This window comes from Tetrao urogallus (genome assembly GCF_951394365.1).
Source record: "Tetrao urogallus genome assembly, chromosome: 2".
Taxonomy (NCBI): Eukaryota; Metazoa; Chordata; class Aves; order Galliformes; family Phasianidae; genus Tetrao; species Tetrao urogallus.
The window spans coordinates 61,561,332-61,584,356 of NC_136814.1; the positions used below are offsets into that span (position 1 = coordinate 61,561,332).

General features: G+C 37.5%; 1 protein-coding gene across 1 annotated transcript in view; it reads left to right on the plus strand.

Moving 5' to 3' along the window:
- MAN1A1 (mannosidase alpha class 1A member 1) overlaps nucleotides 1-23,025 on the plus strand; it is a gene marked incomplete at both ends in the record, with an annotated part of 139,699 nt that overhangs the window by 12,935 nt on the left and 103,739 nt on the right. The window contains one exon of the mRNA XM_079532451.1: nucleotides 20,140-20,236. Within this exon, the coding sequence (XP_079388577.1) occupies nucleotides 20,140-20,236 (97 nt within the window). The remainder of the gene's footprint in view (nucleotides 1-20,139; nucleotides 20,237-23,025) is intronic.

The window sequence follows — 23,025 nt, forward strand, 5'->3', positions numbered from 1 at the left end:
AGGAGGAGGAGGAGGAGGAGGAGGAGGAGGAAGTCCTGAGAACTTCGTGGCTGGTTTTACTGCACCTTCACCAGCAATTATTCCCTTGTATTTAGAACTCAGTGTTGCTATTAGTCCTGTGCTGTGTGGGGAGCTTCAGCTGTAAAATGAGCTGTGAATGTGCCTTATCAGAAAATAATTTATTCATAATTTCTTTGATATTCTTGCTGTACTTCAATATCCAGTTTCAAATATGCTATTTACAGAAAACATCCTGGGAGGCATTAGAAGTACTATAATCAAAAGATCTGGAACTTTGTTATCTTTTCTACCACTCCTTCTAAGTCCTCTCAAAGAAAAAAAAAAAAAAAAAAATCCCACCCCTCAGTGACCAACATCCAAATTTCAACTTCCTTGAAATAGACATGAACTTATCTAAACTAAGTTTTACAAAATTGAAGGAGGGAGACTTGGTGGGCTATGTGGTGGGGGAAAGCAACAACAGAAGTACGTGTTCACGTGCTGTATGTATATTTTTTTTATTTGCTTTATAACTTGGATAAAAGCCAGACTAACTAAACTGTAGTGCACTTTGCATGATGTGTAAAAATGGTTCCCTATTTGAACAAATTGATTGCAATAGTTTCCTCTCTGAAAGACTGCTGATGGACACATGCAATCATCAGCTGATCCTTCCGACTGGGGCAGGGAATTACTTTCTCCCAGTGTCTTTAATTTAAGGATACCTGTGGCTGATGGCTGGCCTTTCACCTGTTTACTTATGGCATTCCAATGTCTCTTTCCCTACCGAGAATGGAAAAAGATGAAAATTTGGACATTACAATGGATGAGTGCTTCTTTTCTTTATGACCGTATCTGTCAGTTTCAAAGAAGGCAAATGATACTCTCTGGGGGCTGCCATTTTCTTCTAGAAGGAAAAAAGCAGTAAGCAGCTTCAGTTAAAATCAATGAGAAAATCACCAGACTGCAAACATTAAACAGGTTTTTCAGTGTATGTGTTTTGGATGACTGTAATTTTTGAACTTGAGTTTAGTTAGTGCTGTCAGAAAACTTCTAACACAGATGTGATTCTGATGTGCTGCCCCTCACAAACCATTCTTTTTCCATCCTGCTTGACAGCCCCTTGCATTTAATTTGCAGTCAGATTACAGCACTTGCTTACACCAGCAGGCATTATTGATTTTTAGAAGTGTATTTTTGATGTTGACTTTGAAACTTCCTTAAAAATGTAAAATACTTGTTCAGTATTGTACTTTGAGAGTTTCTTGCTGTGATTTCTAGTTATTGCCTATTATAAGTAGCAGCAATGTCATATTATAGGGTAGTCGTGTAGTCAGATAGAGGAATTGAATGTACTGTTGTGTTTCTGGCTTTCAGTCATCAGCCACAGGCACTGATGTGAGATGAGCCTACTTGCTTTAGTCAAATCTTCTGTGCTAGGACATGTTAAGAGACTGGACTAAAAACTGATTTCTCTTCAAAGAAATGACAACCTTAAAAAGAACATAGGCTATTATTAATGGGTACAAGTGGAATATGAGAAATGAGTCTGTTCTGCTCAGCTCAGTGAGATAGGACAGTGATGGAGCTGGTGTATTTGTTTTTGTGACTGATAGGTGAGATGGCAAGATTTCTCTGTAAATATCCACATCAGCAATTTATTATCTTCCTTATCTGCTGTAGGTAAATTTTTAACTTCCAGTTATCCACGTCAGCTGAAATTTGTAAATAGGCTTAACCTGCTGTGAATGGTTATAACCACCTACAAGTCGGTTTTGCTACTAGCTGTTAAGAGCTGATACTTTTTTTGCTGTGGCAGCAAAATCACTGGTAGCACACTGTGTTGGACACATTGTTGAGGTTTTGGTTTTGGAGCTCTGTAGATGTTGAACAAAATGTATCATCTCCTCATTGAGAGTCTAAACTTTACTTAAGGCATCCCAGAGAACTGATTTTTTTTTTTTAAGTGCTGCTTCAGAACAGTAGCTTTCTACTTAAATGACAAGCTAGTTCTGTCAAGCCTGAATCTTCTGGCCGCACAACATCCTGTGTTTTGACTACTATTTTAGAAGGCTCCACTTCCTTAGTACAGAGAACCACCCTAATTGTTCAGATAAGTCAAATTTTGACACACATTTCTTTGCACTAGTACTCAGCTCATATTTCAGATACATACCGGTTTGCTATTTCATAAAATGCTGATCAGATAAGCGTATAAAAAAGATAGAAGCAAGTCAGTGAACTCTTAAATTGTCTCCTGTGGTCTGTCTATAGAAGACAGTAGAATGCTTGGGTTCTAAATAAGTACCATACCTTTTTTTATGGGGAAAAAAAAAATATATACACACACACACACACACACACACACATATATATATATGTATATTCTCCAAAATGGCATACATATACATATGCCAAGGAGATAGTGCAGTGCTCAAATTTGAGATCAGTGAGGTATTTTAAGATATTCTGAAATAGCTCACAGGAACATGCCCCAAATTCAGGATAAATTGTTAAAGTGAACTTAGATTTGCTCAGATATAGATCTCCAGGTTGTCTCTATATGACTCCACCGTTTAAATGAAAAAAAAAGTCCAGAAATCTAAATTGCAAGGATGTAGATGCTAATGGGGCTTAATTTCTGTTCTTAACAAAAAATAACTTGGAAACTAGGGTGTATTGTGTTGTACTGTAAAGAAGTGATGTTGGAACCTTCCAAAATGTCCTGTTTCAAAAACTAATAATAATAGTTACTATTACAGATTTAAGTCATGGTGTGCAGGTGTGCTATGTATGGGCAGCCAGTCTCCTGTGCATGTAGAAAATATAAGTCAAGGTTTTACAAAAGTGAGCAGATGATAGATTTGTGAGTGTGTTAGGATTTCTTGTGTGTTGTGTTTTTGCATGGCTATTGAGGGATGGAAGTCTAAGTTTATGAAACTGGAAACCAATGTACCTTTCCTGTGTTAGTCTTTGATGCAACACCAGGGAGTGTTTCAAATAAATGAAATGCTTTAAATTCTTATAGCAGAGTGAAACATTCCACACTTTCATCTGAAAATGTATTATTAAAACAACTACATCTTCTGTTTTTATTTTTGAAGAGAGAAATTATGAAAGAGTAAGTTCTGGAAATGAAACATTGCAGTTTTGAGAACACTGTTAGAAGCTGTCTAAATAGCATGTATGTTCAACTTCTGGCTGCTCAAAAAGAACGATTTTTCTGGAGAAATGTAACATTAGAAGGACTGAAACCTCTGTTGTCCTAAGCCATCATCTCTGAGGCATGCTAGTTTGATATGCTCAGTGTTATATTTGAATCTTTAAAACTTAAAAGCTTTGGCTTTCTGTAATTTGATTCTGAGATCAATAAGTGCGTGGGGATAGTGAGATCACAGGCAGCCAACCAGCATGTCAGTAGGAGTAAAGGCATTCTGGTCATGCATGCAGTGTAGGACTGGATTCTATGATAACACGTAGCTATTTGATGTAATTTTTTAGCAATGGATCTTACAAAGCATTTTGGAGAGCATGACTGCTTTCCCTGAATTTTAGAATTCAGGAACTAAAGTAGATTTAAAGCATTCTTGCTCCTTCTAATACACAAATAGCATTTAATTAGAAATAAGCTAATTTACACATCTCAGATAGTCTAATCTCCAATACAGAAATCATTGCAAAAATTCCTAATAAATGTTTGTATATAAATGTTTCAAAATTATTGGACTAAGTAGATATAGAATTTTCCAGGAAAGTAACGTAACTGGTAGAAAAATATAACAAAATATACATTTTTTAGTGCATTTTATTTGAGCCTGTTCTGATAAATACTCCTACCTGTCCAATAAAGGACACATCAAATGAAACTGCTAGGTGACAGAACAGAAACCTGTTAACATGCTGTGCTGTTGAGCTAAAGAGCCCTTTCTCTGGGACATTGTCAACGTCAAGAATTTACAGTTCAGAGAACAGTTGGGTAATTCCATAAAAGAAGACTCTCCTGGGGATTGTTAATCACACAGACATCCCATCTGGCCCAGAATGTCCCAAACTCTCAATTTCTAAGGACTGATAGTACTGATAAGAAGTGTTTTGGTTTGCTTGTCCTGTTCTTAAACTTTTGCTAGGGACAGGAAGCTGTAGTAGATAAGCCATTTAGAGCCATCTAATGTTTTGGGGGGTGGGGGGGGTGGGTATAGGGGTCTTTGTTGCCTGGCTTCTACTCAGAGAAATCTATGTCTCACAAGAGAATTCACTGTAGATAGTCTCTGGAACTATTTCCTAATGGTACAAAGAGCGTTCTTAACTGTCCTAATTGAATTACATTAGTGTTCCTCAATAGTGAGTTAAAAGTGTAGGGAAAGGCCTATTTTGTCCTGCGTATTGTTTGGACGTTGGGAGGCTCCCTTACTAACACATGGGAGGTCAGCCAGGTCTGGTACAGATCTCGCTGTACAAGTTGGATCGAGGTACAATGAGACCAACAACAGGTTTCATTTTCCCTTCAAAGGGCATAGGAGTGTTTGGAGGGGCTGCTTATCCCCTAGCAGCTCCAAACACATAGATTGTTTCTCCTGGCATTTTCTTCTCTCATTTTTCCCTTTCTGAGTTCTTTCCATTAGCCATTCTCACTGCTTCCCATGTAAACGGATCAGCCCTGTTTCCTTTTCCACGCTGACCTCATTTCTGTTGACTTTATACTTCATTTGATGATACAGTTGTCCTGGTAAACTCTGTTAAGCTGCTGCCCCCTGTTATCTATAGAGCTTGCCCTTTTTTGTGCTGTTATCTCGTTAGTGGTGCCACAGGACAAGGCAAGCCATCTGTGTATGTACTGCTACTCCTCCTCTGTTATCTGCAGCATCTTGCACTTGTTCCTGTTATCTTGTCAGAGGAACCGTGAGTCTGGGTGGGACTCTGCTCACCACCCTAACATACAGGAAGTTTTTTTAGTTTATAACTTTGTGTTATTCCGGAATAATATAGTTTATCTATACCTCAATGTTTACAATATAGCAATATTTATAATGAGTCTTTATATCAGAGTAATCTCAGCTATTTGCTTTGGAGGTTAGGGGACCCAGTATCTGGAAAGAGAGAGACTTGTGAGAATCAAGCCCAGAGTTAGACAGAGAACACTTGAGGAGGGAGGGGAAGAGATCTAGGGAAGAAATATGAGACAGAAAAAAATATTTACTTGTTTTCCAAAAATGCTTTGTCCAAAATAGAATCTCCAGAATTTACAAAATTTGCTCACAGGCAGCCAGTAAACCAGAAATGAAAATTGACAGGGCCTGTCAAGCAGAGTGCTAGGGAAGCTCAGCTCTGTGCCTGCTCTGTTCCTCACCCATCAGCCTGCCTAGAAGGGACTTGTCAAATCCAGTGAAAGAAGCAAGTGAAATTGATGCATTTGGGATGTTTTATTGTTGGTGGTTGTTTTGTTTTACAGAGGGGTAAGGGGCAGCTGGTTTTTAAACACAGACAATTGGATTTTTGACAGAGAACTTCTGAACCAGCTGTAGTCTACCAGACTCTACTCAGTGACTCAGGTCAAGTTCCATTTTTGGAAATTACCATGATAGTTTAGGTATTTTGTTTTTGCTTTTGCAAAATTAGAAAATACTTTGATTTCCTTTGAGTAACTTGAAATAAAATGTGGAGTCAAGAGAAGTGATCTGAGAGACTTCATACCTTCGGGGGGGGGGGGGGGGGGGGAGAAAAAAAAAAAAAAAGGAATTAAGGGAATTAAAGGAAAGGAGAAGACAAACTATGCTCATGTTTCTTTCTTTTGAGGGTTTGTTAATGCTTAGGAGAGGCAGAACTCTCACATAGTTACTTGAGTGGCTGAATTATGGAAGAGTAGCCTCTCCCTTCTGTGTCTATGGTACTTTATGTATCTGTGTAATGTACCATATTTACTAAGAAACTGGTAAGTTTAGATGGCAATGCAAAGCCAAGACTTTTGCCTGTTATGGAGTAAGTCTCATTTTGTTGGGTTTTGGTGGGTATGCCCTCCATTAAAGCTGCAGTGTGTAGAAGTTGTTACACTATTAGCTGTGTTACAGATAGCCATCCTACGGCAATTACGTTACAGGTACAAGTTACAAGTAGGGCAGATGGGAATTATGCTCCATTTGCACTATGAATACTGTAATGCATTTGGAGTAATTTTTGTTAAGAACCTAGCAACTGTAATATGAAAACTGGGTCCTCTCATTTTCCTCTCTCTTTTAGCAGTGATTCTGGAGTGTTTTTTCAGTAACAAACTTAATGATTGTGTGTTTCAGCATCTCTTCCCTTGTACAAAAATAGTCAGGAGACGCCTCTGCTGTCTGAATGCTTTTATTTTGTTCTTATTCACTTTTCGTCCTTTTACAAGTAAGCAGAGCTAATTTTTCAGACTTTCCATTGAGGAAAATATCTCTGTGCCTCTTAATTGAATTCTGTTTCCTCTATATTCTTTGCTACCAGGTGGTGATTAGAACATAATACTGGCATTTGTCTTGGTTGGTGTTAATTGCATATCAGTTTTATATTTTCCCATTCATTTCTTTATACAACTGCACCAGATTTCTTCTGCCTGTCATGAAAGCATGAACAGACATTCTCCATAAGCCTGTGACAACCCTTATCAAATCCATGCACATCTAAGGAAATATTAACAGTACTGTAATTTTCTATCTCTGTTAGAAAGGCTTCTGGCAGGGGTACAATTGGATATGTAACGAAAACATTGTGTGAAGCATTAATATGCTATTGGTAGCACCGAAAGAGGTGCTATCTAGAGGTTAAATTACTTCTAGTACCTAAATGCAGATCTGTATGCATTTTTAAAGTCATTTTTAAACTGTAACTCTCTATAAAAGGCATCATTGCCTATATATACCTTTCTGTGTAAATGTGTTATTTCCAAGATATTTAACTCCAGCTTAAATGGTGTTTTATGGGAATTATTTGTAGGTCGCTCTAAAAATAATGTCTTCTATTTATTTCCATGAAAGTTACAACAGATACAAGAGCATATTGACACTATTTGATAGAGCAAATTCTCAGCTACAGAGCATTGTTTTTCAACATATTCACCACCATTAGCTATTGCCAGTGAAGAACAAGAACCTGCAGGTCATACTAATAAAAATCTGTACCAGTGGAGGTAACTCAATGTTGCCACTGCTGAAATGTACCACCCTGACTGTGCTCACACCCACTGTTTAGTCTCCGTAAATATTCAGAAAGCATTGATGAATGAGTGCTATTTTTTCCAGGTGGAGGAAATCAGTGACACACTTTTGTTTCATACACACCTCCGTTCTGTCAGACTGGCCCTTTACTGCCATCTGTCACACAACAATAAAATGTAGTAGAATACTGTGGGAAATGTTCAGCTTTTACTGCCATGCCACCACCCATCAGCCTCTGATATTATGAGCAACATAATAAAATACGAGGTATTACTTTCAGAGCAGGCTTTATAGATGCCAGTTGGTATGTTTATTACTTTTTTTGCAGATGACTGTGTGTGAACTGAAGTGCTAAGTTAACATATAAGTGTAGTGAGGATTGTGTAACATCTACTGTGGTAGAGGAATTGAGCAAAAAGCTTAAGGTCTGAGCATTGCATATTTTGAGAACTTCAGCACTGGTTGTGTCAGGATCTACAGGCCAGATAATTACACAGATGTTGCAAGAAGAAGATAATTGTTACACAAAGAGTGATGGTGTTTGTTTGCAATATCAATTTGAAATGCTAAGGTAAAACCCCTAAAAACGAAAAACTAACTGATACTCATTTTTTGTTATGTTGGCTCTTTCACTGTTGGTACAGAGAGCAATTACTAATTTACAGAAATGAATTTTCACCTAAGAAAAGTTATTACCATGCAGCTCATGTTTCCTAGAAATACTAGAGGGCTGCAAATGGAAATAAATCTTAAAATAATTTACTATTGGTTTCAAATGCATCTTTGGGTGAGTTGTTTGATCAGTTCTAAATAAAAAAAAAGTAGATACAAACAGGAAATGGGCAGAAATCATAATTTCATACATGACAACTGTATCTTCATCATTTTTTGCAGAAGTCTGATTGTTGCAATTATTCTTGAATCTTTCTATACTAAGACAGTAAGTAGATAGCAGTAAGTAGCTCTTAACTTGCTGTCAGAAAAGAGCTGACAGTGTTTTGCATAGCTGAAGCAGTTTGTGCAATATAGAAAAAAATCTTGACATATTTCTGATGGCTTGGAAAAATCTTTAACAACTCATAATTCTCCTCTGGTTAAAAAAAAAAATAGCCAAAATCTTGGACTGGAATGAGAGTTGCATACTTGTTGACAGAAAGAACCACTGAAAGGCTTGGCTTGGAGGGGACCTCAAAGCCCACCCAGCTCCAATGCCCCACCGTGGGCAGGGTTGCCACCTACCAGATCTGGCTGCCCCGGGCCCCATCCAACCTGGCCTTGGAAACCTCCAGGGATGGGGCATCCAGAGCTTCTCTGGAAGCAGTGTGTTCCAGTGCCTCACTGTCCCCTAAGTGAAAAATTTTCCCCCTTTATATCTAGGCTGCTCCCCCACCCGGCTGCCCACACTGCCATTGCCAGGGATTGTGGACTTTGCATTTCTCCCTGCTGTGCATCAAGAAATTCCTGTTAGCCTGTTTCTCCAGCCTGTCTTGGTCTCAGAATGGCAGTCCTGACACTCCCAGGTGGAGTATCCATCTGCCTCCTTCCACCTGGTGTCACCTGCAAGCTTGGTAAGAGTGTCACACCCTCTGGCTCATCAAGATGCTTAGAATGCTAAATGATTTTAGAAGTGTGATGTATTAATATTGTCTGTTTGACCTCTATATAACTGCTTTTCAGCTGTTGAGAAACAGCTGAATCCTTTTGCTCTAATTTCAAACTATTGGGTCACATTTACTTCTCTGAGCATTATGGCAATGATGCAGATTTAGCCTCTGATCCATGCTGCAATTGGGTCCTGGATTAATCTGTGTAAATACTGCTTAGCAAGTTGGCACTCTGACTTCTAAAAATGCAGTTTCACCATAGTCACGATAATGAACTTGAGGAGAAGGATGTTGCAATTTCTTTAATAAGGTGCTGGAGAGGGGAACAAAAGGGAAGGATCAATTTGGTGCAGGGGGAGAGGAAAAATTACAGCTGGGAGTTGCACATGGGTGAAAATTTTATATGGATTACTCTGGTCTGACAGCTCTTGTCATGAGCTGCTGGTTTGAGGAATGGGCTAAGTGTTTACTGGCATAAATGGTGTTTTGGATAGGTCAATGACCCACACTTCAAGAATGCTAAGGAATGTGTGAAAGAAAAAAAAAATGCAGTTATGGAAATGAATGCACTTAGAAAATACATCTGAAATTTAGTTTCCAGTGCCAGACTAGATTCCTATTGCAGCTACAGTTTTTTACTGGTAAGGATACACCCTCCTGTTTTCTGAAGTGTACTCTGGTAGGGATGCAGGATTGTGGAATGAATGTAGACTTATTCTACTGAGGGGGAGAAAATACTGCTGGATTCTTGTTAAGATTTATGTTTGTTTCTTTTTTGAATAGCCTCCTAGAAATTCAAACTGGAGGCAGGAAGGAGGAGAAATAAAGTGAGGTACTGAGTGCTTCGGACCATGTTCTTCCAGGCAGCTAAAGGAGCCCTGCTCAGTTTTTCTGATCCTGGTCTGATGAATGGTTAGCATTAATTGCAAAAAGAGGTGAAAATCTTACAGCCTTGAGACAAGCGAAAGTTGTACGAAGGTATAGGGAAGAAGTCCAGCCTCAGCTAGTTGAGATAGGAGTGTCAGCATGATGTGTATCACCTGTGCAGGTTCATCTCTGGTGTGACATGCTAAGAAAGATCACAGGCAATCCTGCCAGTGAGCTTGTGCAGGAGCTTCAGCAATCTTAGTGCCCACTGATACGCAATAATATACAACTGTATAAAGTTGTTTGTATTAAAGAGGCAGGAAAATAATAAACAGGTTCTTTGAAAACATTTTACTCACTTTTTATGATTTTAGTCGTACTGAAGTGGTGACTTGAGTCACCTTGGTATTCGTCACTTCACATGGATGTGTTGTGCACTGAGCTTAATTTTTTAGTTTGTTTGCTTTATTCCTGTTGAGATTGAGAATTTCAGTAGCAGCATGGCTGATTAGTGCCAGGTACCTACACACACGTAGGAGATGCAGTCTCAACTATGAATAATTCATAATTTAATTAGAAGCAAACCTTACCAAATAGCAGTTTAAAGAACAGCAGGAAGAATAGAGGAGAACAAAAGCGTGGTTGTATCATGCAGTTGAGGGAGCCTCATTCTTTACCCTGTTCAGCTCAGGATTTCTTGGAAACTATAAGAAGTCATAAGTAGCCTAGGAAAGAAAGATGACACTAAGTGGGATGAGTTACTGTATAACAGTGTTCTTCATAGGAGAAGTATTTCCATAGATTTCTTCCTCTTTTTTTTCCCCCATTTCTCTTTTATGACATTAGTCAAATTATGCAGAATATGTATCAGCCTCTGAAGCTTATGCATAAGATCAAAGAAACATAAGGTTTTGTACAATTTTGCAATGCCTCTCTAAGTGAAAATCAGCTTTCTTTCTCGCTATTGTCAGTAATGAACAATGTCTTAAGTTCTTGCACGTTACTTTATGGATGTTTCACTAACACAAAAGTTATATGTGATTATATTTAAAAATGAACCACCAGTGAAAAAACAGCATCAACATTGGAGCGATTACTATTTTGTCCATCGTGAAGTTAAAATGAATTAATCCAAACTGCTGAAATCATAAATTTTATGAAGAAACAGCATCCAGAATTTACTCTAGTAAAATGGAAATAGTTTTTCAGTCCATCTGTCTAAGAGTCCATTTGACTTTGCCATTAGGTTTTGAAGATGGCGTACCTTTTGGAGAAGTACAGTGGTCTTGTGTGACAAGTTCTAAGCTTCAATGTTTTTCTGAAATCTTGGTAACAGTTGCTGAATTGTAAGATAGGGACTGTATGGAATCAATTTCCGTATTATTTAGAATGTTCTTTTGTTGATTTTCTTCCTGTGTATCTACACAGATGTCAGTGGAATCTATAGCTATCTGAAAATAGAGCATCTTCAACATTAATGTCAGCTGTGTTCAATTTCATAGTGCTATACTTCAATACTACATCTGCATTTCTTTCTTTCCTACTGATTTAGTTACTGAGAATGTGCCATTGGTTTCCCCACTAATAATTGTGAGTTGGCTGTCAGAGTAATTTGACAACATCTGCCTTGACGCTTTCATCAAATATCTGCTTTCAGAAAAAAAAAAACTCTTAAAATGCCTAGAGCATGCACTGAAATCCTGGCTTATTTGGATCTTTCTCCCTTTCCCCCCTTGCTCCCCCCCCCACCCCCCCGCCACACACACACACAAAATATATCATTTTAATCCCTTGGTTTTAAAAGGAAATGAAGACTTCTTTCATATATTTTTTTGCTTGGTCAGGCAAAAGAAAGCTGAAGTTGAGTGAATTAAACCAAAATTGAGCTAGAAAGCAATCTGCTTGTCCATCTTTGGTTGGTTTAAGGTAGAATAAATACTACTATAATAGACATGCATAACTACATGACAAGTTTTTTGACCCATGTTTATCTCCATGGAGTTGATTATTTCATCTGGCTGCGATTAGACAGATCTTAGGCTTCTGAGAATGCAAACACAGTGTTCTTCACGAGGAGGATTGTGCATTGTTTGTGCCTTATTTGGTTTCATTCAGACACGCATAAGTTCTCAACTAGGATACCTTGGTGCTGGAACCAGTAGTTCGCTTTTTTTATTGGTGTCGGGGTTGTTTAGAGGAGAAGCAGACCATTGATATAGTCTTGATCTGAGTGACACCAGTGTTTGGAGTGTGGAGGTGAGCTCTGGCTTCTTTGCAAGTTCCTCTGCCTCACCACCCTGTGACGGCAATAGCTTAAGCATTGTAACCCAGCTCTGACTTGCTGCAGTGCTATGCATATAGGTGTATCTTCACTTATTCAGGAAATTCATAGTTGTAGATGTGCTTCAGTGTTTGGTAAAGAAAGATATGTCTGATAAATGAGTAAAAAATTTACCACTGAGTCTCCTGGCAAATTGTACAATAATTTTCAAATAAACTCTTTATTTTTATATTTTATGCAGACATATCACAGCATCAGGGCTTGTGTTCTTATTAATTGTTTTTTATACAAAACAGTCTTATTTTTGTGTGTGCCTGCGCATTAAACAAAATAGAGAGCAATGAAATAAGTGTAGAAACTAATCTTATCTTCAAGTTTCCTATTCTCTTTAGTTAACTTTTGATTAGAATTCATGTTACAGAATTAATGGAATAATTTATCCTTTTAAAATGTGTATAAGAATGAAGCACTGTGCAGCTTGGTCTCTTGGTTAACAAATGATGCCCACAGCAGCATAAGATGAATATTAGTGGGATAGTTTAATACGCTGCTAAAGAGGCTTACAAGCTACTGTGAAGAGTAGAAAATACAAGAATAGAAGCTTATCTGTAACTTAATATAACACATGTGGGAATAATACTTAGCATTTCTGTCAGGTTTTCCATATGAGAATTTTGAAGTGCTTTGCAGTACAAGTGATGAATTAATCCTCAGAATAGTTCTTAATGTTTTTATTTTCCCTCTTAGTTTCTTTTCAATATACAGAACTTGGATTTTTAATTTTTTTGTGTGTGTGTGGGCAATAAATTATTTTGTGGGATTCTGAAATGCAGGAGTTTGCTCATATATACTTTTAAGACAGAATCATATAAAACATTTCATGATGCAATGTGCATTTTTAATATTAACAGAGAATCCTGTAAATTGGTTTGGCTAGCCTTGATGTATTGACATCGTTACATCTCCAGGTATTTCCACTCAAAGAATGCTATGTGTCCTATGCTGTGGATGGTGGTTTCAGAAGTACTTCTGAGACTGAGTGGTTTACATACTTCTGAGTTCTCAGTCCTTCATTCCTGTGAGAAGGCAAATGAAGACATTTAGGCAGGCACCTAAATGTTCCCCAAATCTCTAATCACTTACCATTGGAAATCAGTAACTGGGGGTTCTTGTCAACCATTCCATTAATGAATACAGCAGCGTCCTTAGGGGTTTACTTGGCTGGGGACAAATTCTATCACTAAGTTCTCAGAGGAACTCAGTTGGAATATGCTTCTGAGTGTGCATGTCATCTACCTGCTAAGGAGGAATGGTCTGGTCCTTCTTGGGCAAAGACTGTTAAATGCACTGTGAAAGCGTGTAGCTTGCATTTAACATTGAGGAAGTGGCACTAGAGAATGAGGTTATAAACACCAGAAATCTGTCAAGCTCCTGATTTGCAATAATCTTCCTGCTGACAGGTAAGAAGTGGCTATATACGTATGTGAAATTTCATAGTGACAGGATTTATATTATACATCTTGAAGTAGAAAAACAAAATTCTGTTGCCACTACAACAAGGGAGTATGTTATCATTTGTCTTGTTTTGTCAGATTCAGGGAAAGATATAAAAAGTACCCAATCAAATGAACTTTCTTTGGATATTTGAGATTTTTTTGCTACTTTGTTTTTGGAAGAAGAGAGAGTAACTGTAAAATGAAGAGTTTAGAATAAAAATCTTTTGGTTATAAGTGCTAATTTTTAACCTCAAATCAAATTCTAAAGATGATTCTACTTACAGAAAACAGGATCTGAATATAAACTGATTTGTTGATTTCAGTATCTAGTTTTCTCTTGATCTTCAATCAGGAAGCTGAGATTTTGCTTAAGACAACAACAGAAAAAACCACCCAGACATGTATCACCCTTGGACATATCTACGTATCTACTCTGATAAGATTAACTACAAGTAATTAGCAAAGAAGTCATGACAGTAGAGCACCCTACATCTTTACCTAGAAATCTGATCTAGAACAAGTCTGAGCAGGCAAAAAGCTGTTTACAGAGATGAGTTACTTTAAGATCTGTGTATGTTTGCTTTAGTTTTCTGAGGAAATTCAAGGCAGCTATTATTAACTGATATAGATACATAGATGGAAGAGACGTTGGTACATATTACAGTTACCTGCAGAACTGCCATAAAAGATTGAAATGAAGAATTTGAAGTACTATCAAAGTAATAATAGCAAATGATAAAAGTTAAAATGGGTGTGCTCTGAAACAAGAGAAACTTCCGAACGATTTCACAGTGCAGTTCCTAATCCTAGAAATAGCATTATGTATTGAGATATACAAAACAACCCTTTTGCTTCTCGTTTTCAATATGTAGGTTATTCAAGACAAGGTCAATAAACTTAGCAAAATAGCCCTGTATTTCTTTAGAGATCTAATAGTATGCTGATTACAAAGACGGTGAAGCATGGATGTAGTATTTCCACTAACTTCCAAGAAGACAGGCAGTGTTGCCAAAGATTACTCACTATGATTAACAGTGAATTCCATAAAAGCGTATGAAAAGAGCTCATGTATGCAGCATGATTTTATGAGAACTGATTGTGAGTCAGCTTAAGGAGTTCATACAATTTTTCACAGAGAAGTCCTCATTGGTGACCTTGTAATACCTTCAAAGGTACTGTTATGCTTACTAATAACAATTTCTGGAATGCTTGTGAAGTTTTTCAGCTGTATTGCAATTTGGCTACTATTTGAGAACTGTGAGAACAATTGAAAATTGTCTTTTTCTGAACCTTGTTTAGGTTAGTAGGTTAGCAGTAATGGGCATGGAAAGAAAGTAAGGCTTCCCAAAACTTGAGGCTTTTCCACTGGTTAATGTAATGTTGTCTTCGTACACTGGGGATGCCACTTGAGATTTGTTGAATTGGATTCAGCAAATGAGCATCACACGGCTGCCTAGGGAGGAGGAGCAGGAAGAACAGAAGTGAGAAAGGATTGAGGTAAAAGTGATTTATTAGGGGAAGGAAAGAAGATGGGCTTGGGATGAGAGATGCAGAAGTCACTTGTCATTATCCACAAGTAGACCTGAGTGGTCTTAGGTGTTGTGGAGTCTTGCTTCAGCCGGTCTAAGACAGCTATCTTACCTGCATCCCCGTGCAGTCCCCGAGTCTACTCGTGACAGGCAGGGGAGAAGAGGCAGGACTGGAAAAAGGAGAAAGCATTGTTGCTGTGCATTCGCAACTCTGCAGTAGATAAAAACACTGCTGTGCTATCAGCATTATTTTAGGCACAAATTCAAAACAGCACCATGTTACGAGGAATGTCAATGCCAGACCTTATACGGACATCACCCATATGAGTTGACTTGTACAGGGGGAAAGTTTAAGTGGAATGTGTCTAGCCATTGCTTACTAATTCTAGGGACTTCCATCATTTCCCTTACTGATGCTGTGAAAGAATTAAGCATTAGTTACAGCAACAGGAAGGAGAAAAGCTTCAGGGAAACTAAACTTAATGAACATACATCTCTGCTTAGGAATAATTTAAAAGGTGGGGGGGGGGGGGGGAAGAAAACGGCATGCAAAATGTTTAGTGTAGACTGAAGATATTTTTAATCTAACAATAAAGATTTAATAGAGTAGAGGAGTCTAATATGTTGTTTTTTGTTTGTTTGTTTGTTTTGTTTTAAAGGCTTTTCCTGTTAGAGTTTCTCAAGGGTCTTATTCTGTTGAATGTCCAGTACCATTTTAGTTTTCTGTTTCCTTCTCTTGGCATGGTTTAAATGACTCTGTTGATGGTTAGCATGGTGCTATTTCATGTTGTGAGAATGCCTTTTCTTTAATATTGCAGTTCTGAAAGGTGCTTAAATTATTTTCCTGGCATCTTCTCTGAAATCTCCATAGCTTGCATCTTAACTGCTGAAAATAGATCTTACTACATTCTTACTTTCATTCCACATAGTGCTGCAGTACTTTTCATCTAAATACCATTACTGTGCTGATTCAGCATCACTCATTTTCTAGCAGTGTTTCATGCCTGAGCTCTTGGGTACTCCTGTTTGAGTAGAAATCTATTTTGCACATTTCAAGTGCCTTATATATGTCCTTCTGAGACATTATGTTACATGTTTTGGAAGATGGCAGTAGCTAAAATAAAAACAAATGGTAATTTGTAGTCAATGCTCATAATCCTTTGGCCAGCATTCCAGCTGCTGTTATAAAGGTCTTTGTTTCTGCTTTGGGAGAACAAACCTGTTTGGTTTTTGTTAGTTTGTGTTGTTTTGTTGTGCGTTTTTATTGTTGGTTGTTTTGTTGTGGGTTTTTGTTTTTGTTTTGTAGTTAATTATGTTCTTTTGGTCGAGAAGAATTGTAAAATTATCTTTCTTTAGCTCTAAAGGAAGTGTTTTGGGGAAAAAATTGCACAGATCCTTTCATGAATAGTGTCACACTCTCACTTTTTTCTTCCAAATCATTGCTGATACCAATTATAATAGTGTAATAGCACACTTAGGTATTCTCCAACAGAAATGAGATATGGTATTTCAATATTTTCTAACTTTTGAAATAAAAATTCTTGCATCATTTTGTTCTGAAGATGTAAAAGCAGCCAGCTTACTAAAGAGGGGGATGCTACATAGCCAAGCACAAAGCTATAGCTTCTTCTGAATGGCCTAAGGCATGGCTCAGAAAGAGATCTTGCAAATGTAGACTTAGGGTTTCTCAGTGAGCTGCCAGGCCCATCTATATTTTTAGGTTCAATGAATATGTCTTAGCAAAGATAGAAGAACTGAGGAAAATACATCCATGCAAATGTAATTCTGCCTACTGACATCCTGGAGGATTAATAAGGAATTTATTTGAAAGCGCTCAAGTGAAATAATTTCATTAGTTAAACTGTAGGGAAGTTTGAGGGTATCTGGGATCACCTGGCCAAGATCTGTGATGTTCTTCATCATTAGGAACTTCTTGTTACATAGATGCTCTCAGTAAAGGTGAGATTTACTTAAAATTTCAAGTACTCAACAGCACTTATTCAAGGAGTCAGAAAAAGGGCCTTGATGATAGGAAAATAAAAAACAAAGCAAAACAAAAACCATCTAGAGATACCTTTTTGGAGATGTATCGTGCAAACAGAAAGGTGAAGACTGCAAGGATAGTTGAGTTTCTCCAAACAATTGTTATAATTTATTTCTAAGCTTCCAGTGCTACAAGTTCGACTTAAGCAAATGCTTAATTATCTTTAACTTGGATCTATGTGAATTGCTATGCAGTATTTTAGAATTTTTTCATTCTTATGTAGACAATAAAACTATTAGCAGATAGGAGATTCTTGTTTATAGGAATCTTGATTCCTACAGGGTGAAAGTGTATAAAGCCCTTCTGATGTGCCAAATTCTAGAAATTGAGACTGACTGCGAAGTCTGAAGCACAAACTCTGACTCTGTGGTTCCAGCAGTGCTAAGAGCTGTTGGTGGTGGTTGTTGGTATGTTTTCAGGACTTGTGTTTTTCTGTATGCTCTTTGCACAGTAACACCGAGTCCCAGTAACTTTTTGCTACATAGGCAGATGCTTGTCTGGTTGCTAGAGGTTACATTTGTGTCCAGTATACTGAGTAGGTACCTTCTGCAAAATGGGGTGACTTTCAGAAATAAGAGTCTTTCTTTAAAATCTAATAATAACTATTGTTAGAAGGTAGGGTCTACTGTGTAGGTTAGCTTCTAATCTCACTATCTATAGTTAGGCTGGATGATCTTAGTAGTCTCTTCTAACAATTTATGATTTTATGGTTGACCAACAGAAAATGGCTTCTGCAAAGAGCGCACATTTGCATTTACAATGCAATATGATCAAAATGTAAATCAGTTGGAAAAGCTAAAGGCGACGGAGGGAACATCTTGTAGTGTCGTGCACTTTGTGAGTGTTTTGGCTGAAATAGGTTTGGAACTGTTCCTGTCTTTCCTGCTTGGTTACTCTGATACTCTTGGTGATGGGATAGGACAACAATTATTCTAAAAACAAAAATTTGCAGAAGTTTCTGATCCCTGAGTTGATTTGGTGTGGTGATGGGTAACCACCACCTCTTCTGCAAGAGAAGGAACAGGGATGTGCTAGGATTAAAATAAGGGAGAAGATCACTGGCTTGTGCAATCTTAATTTTGTTACAGTCAGAATCTTCAATCACTTTCAGATCATTTAATTACAAATGTGATATAAATAAATATACAGTTCCTTGCGGTGTTCCTAGATTAAACAAAGTAAAAGAACTCCAATGTGATTTTATGAGAAACTAAACTTTCACAAAGCATAGAAAATGCCAGGTTCAGGGTAGATCAGGGATCTTTGAGAATTTGTTTTCTAATATATAAAGCTGAGCATGCAGGACTTGCACATGACTGCAGAGCTGAATAAATATTTCTTGTATAAAATGTAAAATTACTGGAAAAATTAATTGGTAGATTAGAAAATAGCCATATGCCTCCCTTTTACCAGGAGCTGGGATTGCAACACAGACATAAAGCCTGTGATGGGGCTGCCTGTTGCTAGGTCTGTGCTGGGACAAAATGCCTGTTCCAGAGGGAAGCTGAGTGAGGAACACAGCTCCTGCCAGCTGGTGCATCCCTGCTGCCTGCAGACATTCTCACACAGGCTCTTACTGCCTTTCAGCTGAGATCTGACACCAGGCACGCTTTCTGGTTGAAAATGCTCATACAGTAAATGTTGACTCCAATTTTTGCATTTGTGAACTTGACCCTGTAGATGCTCTGTGGTAAATTAGCATTCCTGAATTCTTCTGTGGGATAAGATGCACTTTTATGCTTCTGTAAATAGCAAAGTTTTTTTTTTTTTTTTTTTCCCCACTGGCATAGCAGTACTCCAGAAAATCTGTTGTCATTTATTATGGTCTGGCCTAATGTGGGTTTTTAATTGACATGATTTCTCTATGTAATTTGAGCAACGGAAAGAGGAAGAAAGAAAGCTGAGGATTACTATTATCAGTGTGTCCTAAGGCTGTTGCTTTTAAATGTAGGATTATAACTGCTATTTAACAGAATTATCCTTGGCATGCATGGCCTCGGGAAGAGGTCTGAAAGCAAGGGCAGAGCTGTGCTGTCAGCTGACAGCCTGAAGCAGTATCTTTGAAAAGGTCTGAAACCATCACTTCTTGTCTGGAAGACGACCTCTGGCTTTCCTAGCTCAGTTCTACTTTGTGGAAGTGGGGAGGAGATACAATGTAGTGGCATAGACTCTCCTGCTCTTACATAAATTCAGGTTGCTGATGTGATCCTTGAAGAAGACTCTTCCTGAGCAGAAGTTGAAGGTGATGCTGGCCGAGAGAGATGCTGGACCTGCTGAAGCAGCAGGACATCTCTTGGCTGCATACACCAGCCATCCCCTAGCTTTAGGCTAGGTCTTGGTTGATCATGGTAACAGAGAGTGATTAGTGCCCAGAAGTGGATCTGCTGTCAATTTCTGACATGAATGTCTTCTGTTCTTATTGCAGAGCTTTGTGCTCAGTTCCCTGAGGGCATTTTCCAAAGCAGTATTTATTTGTGGTGCAACTCTGTACAGCAAACATATCTTTATAGCCATGCTTAGTTGTAGAAGTTGTTGGTTGTTTGTGCAAAATGGCATATCAGAGTAGTTATGGAGGCATTCAGTAGCACTTACAGTCATAGAAGATTATGTCATTATTATCTCAAGATCTCTCCGAGATGTCTTGCCTGCCCCGTTCTAGCTTCATTCTACTCACTAGCTGCATTAAGTTTGCATCAGCTAGTTTTATGCGAGAAAGTCTCTGACAGACTGAAAACTCCTGTGAATTGCTCTTCATTTTGACCATAAAAATTTCTGCTCTAGAATAAACAACAACAACAAAATATTTCCATCAGTTTGAGAGATGTATGCTTAAAGGAAATGAAATCACACCTGAATTAATTTATAACATAAATTCATTTATTAAATATTGTTTATTATAAGTGTGCAAATACCAGTGGCCACGTAAATCCGGCAGACACAGAGCTCTTATAATAACTACACCACTAGCATCCAGAGAACAGGCTATTGTGCAAATATTTTACAGTTCTAATGCATAGAACATGAATTTAATGAAGCATTGAATTAAATATATTTAATTTTGAGAATATTGTCAAGTCAGTATTTGCTGTGGCTTCTTGCAAAATCAACATTATAATCCTGCTTTTGTTTCCCTACAGATGATGAAATATGCCTGGGATAATTATAAGCGTTATGCATGGGGATTAAATGAACTGAAGCCCATATCTAAGCAAGGACATTCAAGCAATTTATTTGGTGAGTAGAGTGTATTTTTGTGCTTAGTGACATTAGCATAAGACAGTAAATCAGCTAAAAAGATTATAGGTGATAAACAAGTGTTCTTTCTAGCCTTTGTGATGCAGTGTGGTGTTTCTTGCTTATATTATGTATAGCAAATAACTATGAATGAAGATTATGCTGTGACTTATAGATTTCCTTTTGAATGAGAATAAATGAAGTATACATCATTGCTGCATGATAAAGAAGTAGTTTTGTTGCATTAAACACTGCTCTGCCTTAAAACTTTTCATACAAAGTGGAACTCATTGGCACTAGAGTCCATAAGGATGAAACAAAAAATACAAGGTAGGACAGGTTCAAGAAAGATCTTGTACAAGAAACCAGCGTTATTTGCTAGATACTCTCTACAGCCATGAAGGTAGTTGAAGCTCTTTGTGGTTCTCCGGAGTTTTATTCCTGAGAATAACACTTAAAGAAATTTGTTAATCTGTGTCAGACAGGCTCCTTTAGCAGGCTGTTTTTCTTTCATGAATATAACCATTATTTGGACCTTTAAAAGTTACACAAGGGATGTTTAAATAACACCCAAGTTGTTATCAGTTTAGAACAGATATGGGGCTGAAAAAGCTCCAGCAGGAAAAGCACACTGCAGAAATCCAGTGTAATGAGGCAAGACTTTTTACTGTACAAGTGGGACAGAGGTTTGGATAAACAGCAATTGAAGGGCAGCAGCATTCTGTGAAAGTTTGAGAAAGCAGTCCTACAAATTATCATCTTTGGTATTGCAAAAAAAATGATCAAACTGTTTGACAGCAATCTTTGTATTCAAATAAATTCTGTTTTCCAAACAGAAAGCTGAAAAATGAACTAATTTCTGTAGCTGAGGAAAAGTCAATATATTATGTTGATTTTAACAGGAACTTATTTTGTCGACTGTGTGGAAAAGATAGCTTCAAGTGGGAACAGTTCCTAAAACAGCTTAAATAGATCACTTATCAAATTCTCAACTATATTTAGAAGTTGCTAAGAGACAGCAGTTGTGATTATGAAAATAATTGTGAAAATACAACATCTACACTGGTGTTGCTTCACTCCTTGTCTACCCAAGATGACATCCAAAAATGTTACTAGGTAATGATTATACAGTTAAGTATTGGATTTTGAATGTTAACTGGTTGCTTGAAACCAAAGTACTTTAGGCTTCTGTTGTCATGGGAAAAACTTTTTTTTTTATTATCTTCTCTCACAGATAGTTTTACCATTTAATATCAGATATCAATAACTGTTTAATGCAATCCTGATTGCTTTATTTTCTTGGAAGAAAACAGAATGGTACATTATGTCTTAAAAATTAAAATGTTTAGTTTAATTGGCATCAGAAGCAGTATAACATCTGAAGTGATTTGAGTTCATAATGATGCCTCATGGATTTTCGGAAAAGCAGTAGGAATATTGACTTGTGAAATTTTTAAATGGAAGTGCTGCAGAGGCTACACAAGAGTAAGTCTTCAAGGCACTGTTTTAGTGTGCAACAAGAAAGTGTTGGGTTTGAAAATAGAATTGCATTTAGAAGAATAAGAGCCAGAGTTGATCTAATTACAGATCTCTTCCTCATCATGGCCTTCTAGAATTATTACTATTTCCTATCTCCTTATTACTGAGGAGATTTCCTTAAGAACGTCTTCACTCTTATTGATCTTGGTGGCAAATCAAAATAAGTATTTGTTTCCTTTCTGATTAATTGCTTAATGAAATACTGAAGAGCAGCATATCTACAAGTCATTCTGTTTCATAAGCTACCCTTTCCTGGGTCTGTATTCTCGTTTTTCTATTTCTTTCCTTTTCCTTTTTTTCCTTTTCCTTTTTTTTTTTTCCCTTTCCTTCAGAAGCAAATCCTTGTTTCTGTAGTATTGTTTTCAAATCACTAAATCTAGTCTGTACCTTCATGTATGAATTCTACTAATGGCTTTTCCATTTTCTTAAAGGAATAAATACTTAACTGTGGGTATCAGCAGGTTCTAGTGCTGTGGTTCAGTGATGCTTAATGTTGTGTAGGCTGCAAAAAGCATAGTTCTGACACAGAAGGGGAGAGAGAGCTCTTTTCCAATGTTGTTGCTTCTAAGTTTTTGAAGGTATAATGGAATGATAAGGCACTTTGTAAATAATCATGGCTGTTGTCTTGAAGGGTCTGAAACATGAAAATAGCATGAGACTTTAACAGGTGTAATTGTACATAGATGTGACTGTTAGTCAATACCGTCATGAATTTGGCAACTTGTTTAATGCAATGTGATACTATTGTTAGGCTAGGAGGATAGGGAATACTGCCAGTGGGATCATGACATGAGAAAGCTGGGTAGAAGCCCAGATAGTTCTGACCTCCAGCTCAGATCTTGATGTTGCTGATATTCTGAGCAGCATAAGTGGAGGATGAAGGGTGTATAATAAGCTTGAGGAAGTCTTCAGACTGAAGGACATTCACGTGAGAGGAAGCAAATTGTGCTTCTGTCATGTGCACACTCAAAATGACGTATCTTTTAAGGAAAGGCTTAAACATACATTGAGCTGAAATATTTCTATTTCAAGATGAAGCCAAAGCCTCATACTTGCCTCTGACTGTTGAAAGTCTTTTTGGGATATCCATGTAATGTTTTGTTTTCTTTTTAACTGTCACTTCAGCTTTTACTGTGGTATCTTGGCAAGTAACTAACATTTTTGCAGGTTTTTTTGTTTACACCAACAATGAAGAATTCAGTTAAAATAATATTAAGGCAGAAATGAACTGACAGTAGTTGTCTCGGTAG